A 14,370-nucleotide genomic window follows, 5' to 3' on the forward strand; every position below is an offset into this window, starting at 1 on the left:
AAAAAAACAAAGCAAGTCCAAAGAGCATTTATTCTTTACAACACAGGAAATTCTATGAAGGAAAGTACCTCTTCTATGCATAGATCTGAAACAAAGCTACAGCTTTAACTTGGTATTTCATGCTCCCTGGCAACATTTTACAACCTCCAAGCAAAGTGTAGTGTTAGGCTTAAGTCTCATAGAGAGAGAAAATCACAAACTCACACTTATCAGAAAGTGGCAGCAATGGAAAAAACCAAGTCTGACCTGCTATTAYAGTCCTTTGTTTTAAAACAGCTTCCTCTTCCTTTCCCAAATACAGCTTAGCCAGTTTCTGGAGGGCTTAGTCTCAATGCTGCCACAACAGGTTACAGGACTAGGAACATGCCAGACTGGGATATTGATGAAATGCAGTTAATGCCTGGGAGACATGGCAAATGTCACAGGCAAATGTCACTCAAACAAGAATTGTTTTTGCATAATCAGCTTTTTTCTCATTTGCTTTGGCATTTTTGAACATCTCCTGGCTTACAGCAATTTGCTCTGCTTTTGAAGGCTTTCCTCTTAAGACAGGTGTAACASTCTTGCTTTTACCTCAGACATCAGAAAAATGTTTTTTCAGCACTTAATTACTTTTACAGCCATCCACATCTGGTCTAATACATCCGTCACCTGTCCAATACAYGTCCCAATCAGTAGTGTTCCTTGCAGTCTTACACATTGTGGCTTTTAAACCAAATCGAGGGTACAAGTGCTTATTTACCTGTTTTACCAACTGAGCTAGTCAGCAGCAAGAAGTCTCAAGCTACTGCACTATTTATAAACACCAAAAATGGTGAGGTTCAAAACCATTCAGGCAAAACTTAGCATTATCTATGCCTGAACAAGCTGCATATGGTATTAACCTTGCAAGCAATGCTCACCAGGGTAGTACCAATGTGCAGTAAGGTTTTTCCCACTGATATTCAGATTGTTACTTTTGGGATTGCTTCATGAAAATATTTATTCTTTATCTTTTTCRTCTCATTGCTGGCTTTTCAAGTTTCTTCCTGCAACTGTTACAGCTTTTGAAATCACCTGAAAGAAGATTCCATACAAGTCGAAACTTTGACAATCATGGGAAGCAAAACTGTCTCCTTATTATATWATTTATATTACCCTCCCCATAAATGGTCACTATTAAACTGAGCTCCACAGACRGAACTAAGACATAGGAATAGTAAAATAAAATCCTTTACACTTAAGGATAGGCATTTCAGTAAGGTTACAGTTAGGTATCCCTTTTACATTCAGTTTTACCAGGAAGTACAAAAGTAAATTCTGCTGTACTAATTTATAATTTGCAACAGAAGCATCTGGTCCATTTATCCAGGAAATATCTTTAGGCTATAGCTCAGAATTTATGCCTCGGACATTGACCTTTATTAGTCACCTCTGTCAAAATCAAATCAGTACACTGTTATCCTGAAGTTAACTGGTCCAGCAGGTGGCAGGACTAGTTATTAAGCAGGACTAGTTACCTTAGAACATGATGCTCAAAATGCCATTACTTGACCTAAGAATCCATAAAAATTTGTGATGAGCAATGTGTACAAAATTGATTAGAATGAAGAAACAGAAGTTGTTACCTATTGTCCACTGAAAGTTCATTTTAGTTTGCTCCAATTAAAAAAAAATTAAAAAAGAAACAATTTCAGGAAGTTATCTTTKTTTATTCAATGGCTGATTTTCTGTGGTACGTGGAGTGTTACCAGGATTTTCAGAGCGTCCATCGACATTTTGCTTTCGTTTGAGAATTAACTCTGTAATAAATTCACCTGCAAATGCACAAGTTGCAAAAAATCCAAACACCTGTGAAAGTAACAGAAATATGTGATTTTAAAATGCATAATCAGTAACAGAATCCTAACATTTTTTGGAGAGATTTGCTGGACCATTTTATATACATTAATAACATATATATTAAGATTACAGTCCTCCTTAAATCCATARTTCCATTCAAATTAGAAACAGATCAGAAATCATAATTCTAGCATATTTATTGCTGAAGTTTTTATTGTTTTCTTTCTTTTAATCAAGTGTGAACCTTATGCTGGGTTCTAATTAACATTTAATAGTAAAAATATATTAGTTTAATTGCCAAATTCAGTTATTAAAGCAGCATGGCATTGGCGATATAGCAGAGTGTTTATCCAAGAAACAGCTGCTGATCAAAGAGAGTAAATGAAGAATAACACATGGAAGGAGAAGGAAGAGAAAATGGAAAAGAACCTGGGTCAGCAAGAGATAATGAWATTACGTTTTGYGAATGACATTTTGTTACTAGCCACRCCAAGATGAGAAGTGATAAGAAGGCAGCTTTTTTCAAACAAGGAAAGGAACATACGCATTATTTTAACTCTACCTACATTTTACACAACTGGTTTGGACCAAAGCAATTTGACATTAATAGCAATTAAATCACAGTAGTTTTTTTTTTATCCTGCACCAGAAAAAAACAAACTTGAAACCGGTTTTATATTAGGTCTGAATAGATCTACATCACCAAAGATGACTATAAAAAAGTGTGTATCTCTAACAACTGATGCTGCCTGCGGAACAGAATTACCTTTTCCAAATAATTTTTTTCTCATTCAAGAATTTGATCTTTTAAACTCACATATTCACAATTCCATGGTTATTCAAAAGAAGTATYCAAATGATTAGGGAATTATGACATCCACAGCATCCCAAAGCCCCTTCAGTGCCTTGCCCTGAGCTTCCTCAGTGTTCCCTGAGAGTTGAATGCCCTGTTGCTCTACTACTGTTGTCACGGAAGAAACTGCTGCTCTTATTGCAGACTGTGCAAGTCAGTGTTGTCTGTATGTGCTCTGTAATGCCTGGCAAAAGCCAGGGTTTCTCAATGACTTTATGAGGGTGTGGCATTATGAAAGGACAATTGAGGAAAACCGGAAATTTCAGAAGCSGGGTATCAGAGAACTGGGGAAACTTCAAGAGATTACAATGTTGAACAGCAAGAGATGACAGGAAATAATACACATCCAAAGCAGCAGGCAAAAGGTGGGGAGCTGCAAGTGCACACAGAACTTTTCAGCAACCCTGWGGAATGTCAGCTCTTTGGATTTCCTACAGTAAGTTTCTGGAAGGTCTGAAATAGCTAATTCCTCCTGAAACATCAAAATACACTGAGTCCTGCCCAGTTTCTTCTCTGCAAATTGAGTGAAGTTTAGAGCGCAGAGAAATTAACATACCCAATAAATACAAAGTAAATCTTGCCATTTTAAGACTTACATATGCAGCACTTTCAGCAGCAGAGCCAGAGTTGTTTGCAGAAAATACTATTGATGCTATCAGAAACCAGGCACCTATGACTGGCAACGCCCAAAAATTCTGCAAGTATATATATAAAAAAATACATAATTTAATTGTAGATAGGTTACCTGAAAAGAACAAACATCATAACAACAGCTGAGTTAACCTATCTGTGAACTTATGTTTTGATACTTTGATGCTAGTGRAAGCTTCCGAAAATATATTTTACAACAACATTCCAAATTACATTCAACATTATCAGCTATTTAAACAGCATTATCAGCTGTTCAAAGGAGCCTGCCCTGGTTTTGTATTTTTAATTAATTAATTATTTTCATCTAACCTTTTCTCACAATCAGATTCAAGCTCAGGACAACCATGGTAGTTTTATTCCCTAAGTAAAACATTTGGGATATTCGAAAACTGTAAGTAAATGTGCTCATTCAAACCTTTTACTACACTCCCTTATGTGTACCCTCACATAAAGACCCTATTGTTTGCTCTGAAGGCAAATAGGAAGGGACTCTCATCAGACAGAATAATGTTCCTACTGAGTTCATAGAGCAACTTTCTCTCAGTGTTGGATCTTCTGAAATGTAAAACCATAAACCGTAATGAGTTATGATTATTGCTAAAAAGGAGGTAGGCTACACCCAGTAGAAAAATAGACAGGGTAAACTGATAAATTACAAGTATTGTGCTGGCAGGAATCTCTATTCCATATACATACGCATATATGTGATGGCTATGCAATAGTATTAGTAACATTAATGTGGAAAGACTTTTCCACATGATTCCTAAAATCCTGCAAGTAGCCACCTTTGAAAAAGTTGTCAGTTGTCTCAAAGTTTGCTCATTTGTTAACTRTAAGATACTTTAATCTACCCTTTGCATGGATAAGAAAGGGAGATTCATTTTGGATGGCCTTTTTACTCCACGACAGTTCTTCCACATTTAGAAGAAATGGTTTGTTTTTTAACAAAAATACATTTTCTTACCAGTTTCGGCACTTTATCTTCCCCCAGTGATTCATACATCTCAGTGCAATATACAGACAGAATCAGGAGGCTCAAAAGAAAGGCACTGCAGCTTATGAATTCAAAGAAGTAAAGTCCGCTACAACTGGTGCAATCCTCCACAATTTCTTCACAAACAACAGCCACAAAAGAGAGGATCTGCAAACAAGTAACATGTTTGARTTGGATCAAGTCTCCAATATCTTCAACCAACCAACATCTCTGATACAGACAATAAAGCTAGCTGTGAGGAGAATCCTCAATCTAAAAAAAATTTGGTAAAATTCTGCTCTGTTTTCTTACAGGCAGAAATAATTGTATAACGACATGGTTTACACTTGGGTGTTAAAAGTGATCGATTAAGTAAACTCAGCTAAGGTGAGCACACAGATAAACAYAGGCTTGTTGATTAGACAGACAAGATTCCTGTTTTGTGGTTTTGTGCAACTGCCAGTTGGTAGCAGAGGAGCAGTGTGGACAACACACACACTGCAAAAATGCTATTGCTTACTAYATACAGCTGCACTCAGTTTTAAATGCATTTGGGTTGAGGGGAGCGGGGAAACTTGTCAGTACACACACACTCTCAGCTGCTTTCCTAAAAGTTTACAGCTGATGTTACCTCGTTTGACAAAACTTCAGAGAAAGACCATGTGGTCAACAGTTCACATGCTTATGACCCAGTAATTACAGAAGCTCAACTGTTCTTGTGGGAACCAAAACTTTACACTATGTTCAAGCTATGTTGGACATCATTTAATCTATACAGAAGCTTATYTTCATCTTCCTGCCATAGTACGTCTTGAGAAAAGAATATGACTTAATTCCTGTACAGTCACCATATCCCTGCTGCTGGATTTTCTACTATTTTATTGTACAAGAAAGAATATTGCTTTATTTAACTGTTAGCTTATTTTGGCCACTTCTCGCTTGTTTCCTTCATCCCATACAGTTGACATAGCTTTATAGATCCTTGTAGTAGGGAGTTCACCAAATTAAAACAAAACCATGAGTAGGAATCAGACTGGGACATAAAATTGAGACCAATATAAGAATGACAATCATATTTTTAATAAGAGTATCCAGGCAATAATGAGCTTGACAGTTCTTCATTTAAAAAAAATAATCTAAATCTAAAATTCAGAATTGTTCTAGAAAATAACCATCAGTCTTCAGTTTCAGTTTTCTAACAATAAAAGCAAGAATAACAATTTAGCAGTAGGAAGTGTAAATTCCCCTTACTAAGCCAGGTCTCAGAAAGTCACTTCTAAGAATCATGTTTTGGAAATGCAACAATCATATAAAGTAAACAGCAACTCAGAAAGGGGAAAAACAGGAGCTGGGAAACTTCAATATTATTATCAGGCCTCCACATGCTTCCTTTCTCTCCCACAGTGGCTGGCAACACAAACTTCTCAGCAGCCTTTGCACCTAAACCAGTGAACTATAGCGGCTGTTCTGGAATATTTTGAACTCTGAATTTCAATTTTTATGGTTTTGTTTTGGTTTTATTTTTGCATTTCTAAACATGTGCTTACAGCTGCATCCAATGACTCAATTTCACATTTTTCACAAGATCAGCTATGAGATACGTTTTCATGTACACTGCTATTTCTTTTTATAAGCACTGGAAACTGAATGCCAGCACTTTCACTTGAGCTGAAACAGAACAGAAAGAAAATAAATCCTCAAAAGAAAGTATATGTCCAGATAACCATAATATGATCAAAGTAACTGAAAAAAGCTTYTCCAATGAGTGTACAAACAAGAYGAAAAAARTCCCACTCAAAGAGCAGCTATAAMGGGTTCAGTGTCAAATAATTGAGATTTGCTGAGTGGAATCCTGTGTGGGAGTTGTCCAAGTCAATACTTAATTTTTTTATTAAGAAGCTGAGTAATAAAATAGAGTACATCAATAAAAAATTTGGCTTGAAGAACTTTGAACAAGTGCTTTAATTAAGTTATTGTATCAACAGCACATTTATAAGATGCCATAGAGCTCTGCTTGGGTTTCTTAACTAGCTCTTTGATATCATTATCAGAAAAAAAGGGGACTCTTCTGTTGTCTTATTAGTACAAAAAAAAATATTAGTTTTAAGCACCAAAAGCATTGTTGGAGTAGCAGTTCCTTTTGATTTTTTAAATTTTGCTGTTAGTTCTATCTGTCTGCACGTACACCAGAAATTAAACATCTTCATCTGTCTCTTACCAGCAAGAAATTATTCATTGATATTGACATTACTGTTGACAGTTTCTAAACAAGTGTCAAGTTTGTAAAGAACATTTAACAAGTGAAATGCTATAAGAGAATGCTATGAAAATAGAGCAGATTATTGAATTTGCCAGTGAGCCTGTGAAGATGCTCAGCACTGGGATTCCCAGTACAAAATCTTCTAGTTCAGATGGGAGCACATATTAASTCTCTATTAAGTGCACAACTGGGGCTACTATTGGACATGAACAGCTCAAAAAGGAGCTGATATTTAAGCCTGAATTACAATTTTCCTTTCCAGMCAGGGCATTTTGATTAAACAATAATTGTGACAACTCTTCCTGCTTTAGGTAAGAAGTCGTTTCTATTTCTGTCTTGGCTCAATATACACTGTGCCATTTAACTTTGTGCAGAATTTGAGCCACTCATAGACTAACAAGAATATTACACTTATTCTAAAAAAAAACCCAAACAACCCTCTAGAAACCTGTGCAGCAACATGCCTCCCAGCATCCTTTCAGCAGTCACATTTTCCTTGTTTCATTTGCTCAAAAGGACTGGCTAAAGTTACAATGTATRCCATCATTCATCTGAAGAAAAGTAGGTCTAGAAGCCAGTTTCCACCAGGTGATTTAAAGTATGTTATAAAATCCATAATCACCTCTGTAATGAAGAGAGCTCCCTTTCTGCTTGCAATGCCCTGTTGAGCAGTCCACACAAGCAATTATCGGGGCATAATCTCCGCAACAACCACTATTGTAACACAAASCTAATAGATGTTAATGACTATCACTGGCATTTCCAAAAATCAACACCTTCCCAAAACAGGAATCTTTTTCTTACTGCAGAGACTGAGGCTTCCACCTTCAGAAACTTTTGGTGGTTTAAGTGTTTTGAGCAAGCACTCAAGATCTGTGCATTTTGATAAAAGTTGTAAAAAGAGAGGGAAGAAGTTGGAAATTAGGAGGGTGAACAACTATAACTCCATTTTCTTTTTCCAYTCACTGACAAATGGGTGCAGGCCATAAACTACTAATTATTTAACAGCACATCAAGTAGCTATTTGTCCTTTTTAGGATAATGATAATTATTCTCGTTTTTTCTACTAACAAATCATTTAAAATAATCAAACAGTTTTGATAGACTTTGATACACCAGCAAATTTGACTACATAATCACTTATTTTATTTTCATTAATCAATTAACCTMCTTATATACATGTTCTGCTTCTCAGAGAACACAAGTCAGCAGATCTTACTTAATAATCTCCAGCAGATGAATCAGAAGTTTATATTCTATTATATTTATTTAAAGCATTCTTGGGTGTGATTTTTTAAAACACACTTAGAACACTTTATTTTTGGCAGTGGTACCACTAGCCTTAACAAGCACTGAAGAATATTATGTTTCTGGTTGAGGGTTTTGACTGTGTGTGAAATGAGGCTTAAAAACCAAATGTGCTCTTTTCTGCAGCGGTGAAGTAACAAGATAGGGTTGGAAATCACCTACAGTTCCTGTAAGCATGATAAATCTGACTGCAGGGTGACACACATTCACAGTCAGCTGCCCTTTACCACCATGGGTTTCACTCCCTCCCTGCCAGTACTTAAGTAAGATGCTCCTCACATCCTTATCAGCAGGATAAGGTACATTTGGAAGAGGCCATCATGAAGGACAGAACAAACAGGAGCTCACACCAGGAGCCCAACCCCTTAATTCACGTGGTAAAAAAGCCAGCAGATTATAAACCTTTTATTTCCTGGTGGGCCCAGAGCTGCCTGACATGAAGTGATGCCTCAAGCAATGGGCCACCATCATTACACGAATGTGGTGCAATTTTCCACCACAAATTATGGGAGAAATGAGCTCCTTGATTTAAGTTCAGACAGTGCAGAGTGACAGGCTTAGAACAAGCTGCAGGAGCAGCAGGAGAGGGAAGTGTGGAGCTCACGGCTCAGGGAAGACCTTCCCAGTTCTACTGCCCTGTCATAAGGTTCAACCAAAGGCTTCTCCCTACTGTTTTCATCCAATCTGACCCTCTGAAGAAAACATCACATTTCCTGTGAGGCTTCCCTCTGATTTTAAGCCAGAGCGGGTGKTTTTTAAGGCCAGCAGGCAGCTGGATCACTGCGGCCGCAGCACCGAGCCTCGGGCACACGAGGCCGGCACCATCAGATGTCAGCACCTACTCCTGCAGCCCGGACTTGCAGGAGAAACAGTCCCGTCACTTCCCCACCATAAACCACTTTGAACCTGCATTATAATGAACCACGCCAGCTTTCCACCTGAGTTACAAGTTTGCATAACTTTAGTGACCCCATGGCACGTCCCAAGTCAGGACACCTTCCCAGCGGAGAAGGGCAGAATCTTTCCGACAGGCAGAATCCATTCCCTCCAAGCCTGTGTCCGGCCGTCTCCCCAGCCTGCGCTGGATCACCGTGAASTTTAATTTTTAAGCGGCGGGAGACYGTCCTAAAGCCGAAGGTCATCACAACACGCTCGTTTCCATCCCAGAGCCGGGGATGGCTCAGCCCCGGGACACCCTCGGTCTCTGCCCGCCCCGGGCACCCTCTCCACAAGGGGCGCTCCCTCCACGCCAGGCCCGGCACGTCCCGCGTGGTGAAGGGAGGAGAGGAGGGCACTCACCGTCTGGAGCACCTTGACCGGCAGCCGCCATCCCCACAGGCGCTCTAGGGTGAAGCCGAAGGGGAGGCGGCGGGCCGCCTTCGCCTCCGGTTCCGTGGTCTCGTTGTAGACGGCGCCGTTGCTCATGGCCGGGCCAGCCGGCGGCGGTCAGCTGCGGAAAACCGAAAGCAAAAGGGCGGCGGCGGCGGCGGCGTGCGGGGCGGGGAGGGAGCGGGAAGGGCGGGAGGGCCGCGGGAAGGCGGCAGTTGCGCCCGGCGGTTGCTCCCGGCGGGACAAAGGCGTTTCCGGCGGCGGCGGCGGCGGCGTGCGGGGCGGGGAGGGAGCGGGAAGGGCGGGAGGGCCGCGGGAAGGCGGCAGTTGCGCCCGGCGGTTGCTCCCGGCGGGACAAAGGCGTTTCCTGCGGCGGGCGCCAGCGCGCTCCCTGGCGGCCGCGGGCGGGAGCGGCCTGTGAGGGACGGCCCGGACTGCCTCGGGCCCGGTCTGTGCTCAGCGCTCTCACCGGGGCTTAACAGGTAAAGTTTACAATATTATTCACTTGTTACAGGAGATTGCGGTATCAGAAGGGGGTTTTAATCCCAAAGCTTTCCCTGCATACATTCACAGAATCAGTTAGGTTGGAAAAACCCTCTGAGATCATTGAATCCAACCAAACACTACCACGTCAACCAGGCCCTGGCACTGAGCACCACGTCCAGCCTTTCCTAAAACACTTTCCAGGGCGGTGACCCTACCACCTCGCTGGGCMGCCCTACCCAATATCTAATCAATCCTGTGAAGAAATTCTTCCTGATGTCCAATCTGAACTTCACCTGACGCAGCTTGAGACTATGTCCTCTCATCCCCTCAGGAGTTGTCTGAGAGAAGAGGCCAAAGCCCACCCTCAGCTYACAGCCTCCTTTCAGGTAGYTCTAGAGAGCAATAAGATCACCCCSAAGCCAAGCSTCCTCTTCTCCCAGCTAAACAACCCCAGCTCTTTGGGTTGCTCCTCACAGGRCTTGCCCTCCAGGCCCTTCACCAGCTCCACTGCCCTMTTCTGGGCTCATTTCAGCACCTCAATGTCCTTCCTGAAYTGAAAGGCCTCWGACTRYGCACCTCAAGGTGCGGCCTCACCAGTGCCAAATATAGGGGAAGAATCACTGTCATTAAAGTCATTCCTTGTTAATGAGAGAAAACACTCATATCCCCAAGCCTCAGCTAATACACTCCCATACGCTGCTCAGATCAGCTTTTAAAAGAACCTATAGCTTTTGGTTACTACTAAGAGTAGATTGAACCTGTTGTATTTAAGCAAAGGTGTGTTATGTTCCTTTCTATGTTATTGATGTATTGTTTACTGAGTTATTATAGTCCTTCATATTCAAGTTCAGCTATATTTCTCTTGTTTAAGTTCAAAGAAAAAGAAGATTGCTCTGGACGGAAAAGGTGATGTGCTTTCTTAACATTAGCTGTATAGGAACTGATTCCCTGCTTAGGGAACAGACCAAGTTGTTTGGACATTGCCTCTCTTTGAGAACTGCACAGTGTAGAGGGAGAGTGTGTGCTACACAGCCCCATGAAGTTGGAGCTATTTTTAACCCTGCCAAGGGACCCTGTTATCTGGACAGATGCAGAAGTACAGGCCAGACAAAAGYAGCTGGGCCACACTCCACGCTGAGTGTGGATCTGCAGGCCATGTGCCTGACTTCTCCTGGTGAGACAACACAAGCCAGTGCAACATACAGTGTCCCTAGGCAGGATCATACAGACTTGTCTGTGCCATAAACAATGCTTTACTTCAGGAGCTGGCTTGGGAGGCAAGTCATATGATTCCCAAGGCATGGGAGTTTCCGCTAAAACAAATGAGGTATAACCACGGGTGTGCCCAAGCTTCTACCCGGGATTGGGATGACTCTAACATAGCTCTGTTGGCAGCATCCCAGACTACAGGACTGAGCAGGCTGGTGTAGTCAGGAACATTTGCTGTTACTGCTTGTAAGTTCCCAGTGCCCTCACTACCTTTTATCACACTAGTATATTATAAACAAGATTACATCTGTCTTCTGAAGGAAATTTCCTTCTCATTTTCTTTTCTTCCTTGGTAATATTTCACAACTGGCTGAATAACTCCAAAGCATGTATCTCGGCTATACTGTGGTCTGATGAGGGCACAACTTAACTGAGATAGAAGCAATTGTCAGCTCTTTTAAGGTGTTTGGTAGCATCCAAGGTTATTTTGTAGCTGCTCCCTTATGAGTCTTCAGAATGTCCTCATGCAGCATTGCTAGATTATGAACACAGATGTTAATTCTGAAGACAACTGTCTTGAGGACAGGCTGCTTTTCAAGGAGTCACAGAAACACAAAACAAGTCYACAAAAGATGAAATAGATTGCAACCTCTTTCTAGCTTCCACTGTCTTTAAGTTGTTTTTCCTGTTCAGGCCCTCTCCAGGAAATACATGTCAATGATGCATGAATGATAAAGGTTAGCTTGCCATTTAAAGCCTAGCTTATTGAGGTCGATCTATTTATTTATTTATTTATTTATTTATTTATTTATTTATTTATTTATTTATACGAGATGAAGAAAAGCTAGGGATCTGTAAGGCCATGTGACAAAGTAGAAATCAAAACCGGACAGTAGCACTGATATCTTGAAAATACTTAAAGCACTAAGTTGTAAATGCTTCACAGAGATACAGCAAGTGTTCTTCACACTTTTATCATCATTAACTTTCAAGTACAGTAACTTTCTTTTAAAGAGGGTATCAAAACAACAGTTACAATAAATGAAACTCCTGTTAATGCAAATAACAGCACCTTCTGGCTGTGGTGTGATCTACAGCAAAAAATTCCTTTTGTTTATGTGCTRCACCTGGCAGTTTTCAAAAAAGAGAAGTCTCTTACCCTGCCATAGGCTCTGCTGGAATGGCAGGAGCAGAGCTAAAGGCAGGACATGGTGGCCAAGGAGCAACCCTGCAGTTAGATGCTAAGCTGTGGTAACATCTCCAGTCAGCCAGGCATAGAGTGGGACATCAGTGGAAGCAGATTAGTGATGAGTGACCTAGTTTTCTCCCTCATTACATCTCCAAGACACCCTCCATAGTGACCAAAAAGCAATACCGACTGAGAAAGCCCTCTCATTAGGGGAGATTGCAGTGTACACAGTATATCTTTATGACAGTTGCCACKTCTTGCCCCCAATGCTGAAATACTTTCCAAAAGTGTGACTGGAGCTCCTTAAAGCAGTTGAGTAAATGCCAGCTACTGCACCAAGGGGGATTGAGGTCRCAGCTGCATCACTGTTTTCATCAAGTGAGCCCCAGTGGCACTTTGGCACTCTACGTGTGCCATGTTACAGCATGACACTAAAGCCTGCATCTCACACTCAGAATTGGCAGCACTGCCTCACGAATCCATGTTCTCCTTTTCCCACTTTCATAAGCACATGTAGGGGTTTTTCACTTGTCAGAAAGAAAATGAGAAGGAAATAGAGGAATGGGAAAGCAGCTTAAAAGCCCAAACCACTGAAGGAGACAGACTTAGTTTCATCGGAAGGGTGGTGAGGAAGAGGTGTGTGTTMCTGTACAACCCAGGGATTTCCACTAAAGACAGCCTGTCAGAGGCACATCTCCCTCCTTCATTTTGATGTCACATGGGCATCTCAACAGCTTCTGTTCATGACTATCCCCATGTATTATATGAAGTAAATACAAGATGATTATCTAGCAAATTGAATATTCCGAGTACTGAAACAATGAGATCAGAGAAGACTTGAATGTGATGCATCTGCTGCACCTTCTTTAGCTCTTGGGGCTCTTCTTTTGGGCTCAGTATTAAAACCGAACTTCATAAACCCTGACACAATACTAAATATGCTTGAAGGCTTGATTTTTAAACAGCTGAAGATGAAGAATTAGCATTTTTAACAGCTATTACTAGGTATCCTGTATGGCACTAGAGATGAAATCCCCACATTTCCCAAATGCAAGCTTAAGCCAACTCTTCTCAGTGGTTTTCTGCATGGCACAGAGAAGCATTAAGCCATGAGGTATTCCATAGGCAACAGCTCTGCTGCTGCAGGTGTCCTACTGCAAACTGTCTGCTCCCCAACAAGAGACTGCAGCCCAAGAGGCGGCAATTCTCGCATTTCAGAAGTATCACTAAAGATTTAATGTCAATATAGTAGCAAGTCCATAAAACCTAAAAGCCATGTGTACATTTCAGAGATTGTAATTTTCAGCTGAAAAATATGACCTCTCTGGAAATAAAGTGGACATTTACTCAAAAGTTTCAAGATTAAAATTTGCAGAGCCGCTTTATTAGAACAAGTATACTCAAAAGAATTGATGTAGGAACAGGGTAGAGAAGGAGGAAGAGAAGATTTACAAAATTCCCCTGAAACAGTTTAGTTTCAGGCTAATCAGCAGTTTGTCTACACAGAACTAACCCTGAAAGTCTAAAAGAATTTCTGGATTTCTATTGTAGCACTTTTTCAGTGTTCATATTGAGAAGCATTTTAAAAGTATTGTTATTAAAATTGTGCTCTGTAGTTCTTGTATTACCTCTTTGCTTTCCGCATCTTATGTGCTAGTCTAAACTTTATACCCAATAGCACTAAAGGCACAGAAGGATTAGAAGCAAAATAATAATTAATAATTCATGCTAGTACTCTTTTAAAAATTGGGGTAATCCTAAACCTCAGCCTAGAGCAAGAAAGTATCCTCGACAAATTAGCTTCAGTGTTTTATCCAGTTTGTTTAGTTTGGTGCCTGACTTGATGGTGAAAGAATAACAGGAAATAGGGTTTACTGGCACTACCCTTTGTGAAAAGGGCCATTTGTCACAGAGACTAGTTTTGCATGGTAGTAGTGGTAAATCCCATCTTAATTGTCTACTCTCACCAAAGCAGTAGTTGGGGGAACTGCAGCTCAAGAGGACAAAGCAACCAGCCCAGGAATCYTGGTCTTATCAGGGGAAAACAAGAAGCCAAAGACATCAGATACCACAGAAACATTCTCAGATATTTTCCTTTTGTAGTAAATTTTTCCTCCTAGCAGCACAAGCAGGCTGCAGATAGGTAGTGACAGCAGCATTAAGAGAATTTGAATTTTAGGGAGGGAAGCAGGCTACTTTAGTCTTGTAGAATGAAAAATGGTAGGACACAGTCTTTTTATAAATAATAGTTTGTAAATAATAATTGAAAAAACAAACAACCAAAAAACTCC

General features: G+C 40.7%; 1 protein-coding gene across 1 annotated transcript; it reads right to left on the reverse strand.

Moving 5' to 3' along the window:
• Positions 1-6: 6 nt before the first annotated feature.
• On the reverse strand, positions 7-9,442 carry CMTM6 (CKLF like MARVEL transmembrane domain containing 6). The gene is made up of 4 exons (XM_057372678.1): positions 9,166-9,442; positions 4,290-4,466; positions 3,271-3,369; positions 7-1,830 (listed from the first exon to the last, which is right to left on the reverse strand). Exons 1-4 carry the CDS (start codon positions 9,289-9,291, stop codon positions 1,681-1,683), a joined length of 552 nt encoding a protein of 183 aa, XP_057228661.1. The 5' UTR covers positions 9,292-9,442; the 3' UTR covers positions 7-1,680.
• Between the last annotated feature and the right edge of the window lie 4,928 nt (positions 9,443-14,370).

This window comes from Malurus melanocephalus, unplaced genomic scaffold, assembly GCF_030028575.1.
Source record: "Malurus melanocephalus ecotype Western Australia unplaced genomic scaffold, MMel_1.1 scaffold_177, whole genome shotgun sequence".
In the NCBI taxonomy this organism is placed as follows: domain Eukaryota; kingdom Metazoa; phylum Chordata; class Aves; order Passeriformes; family Maluridae; genus Malurus; species Malurus melanocephalus.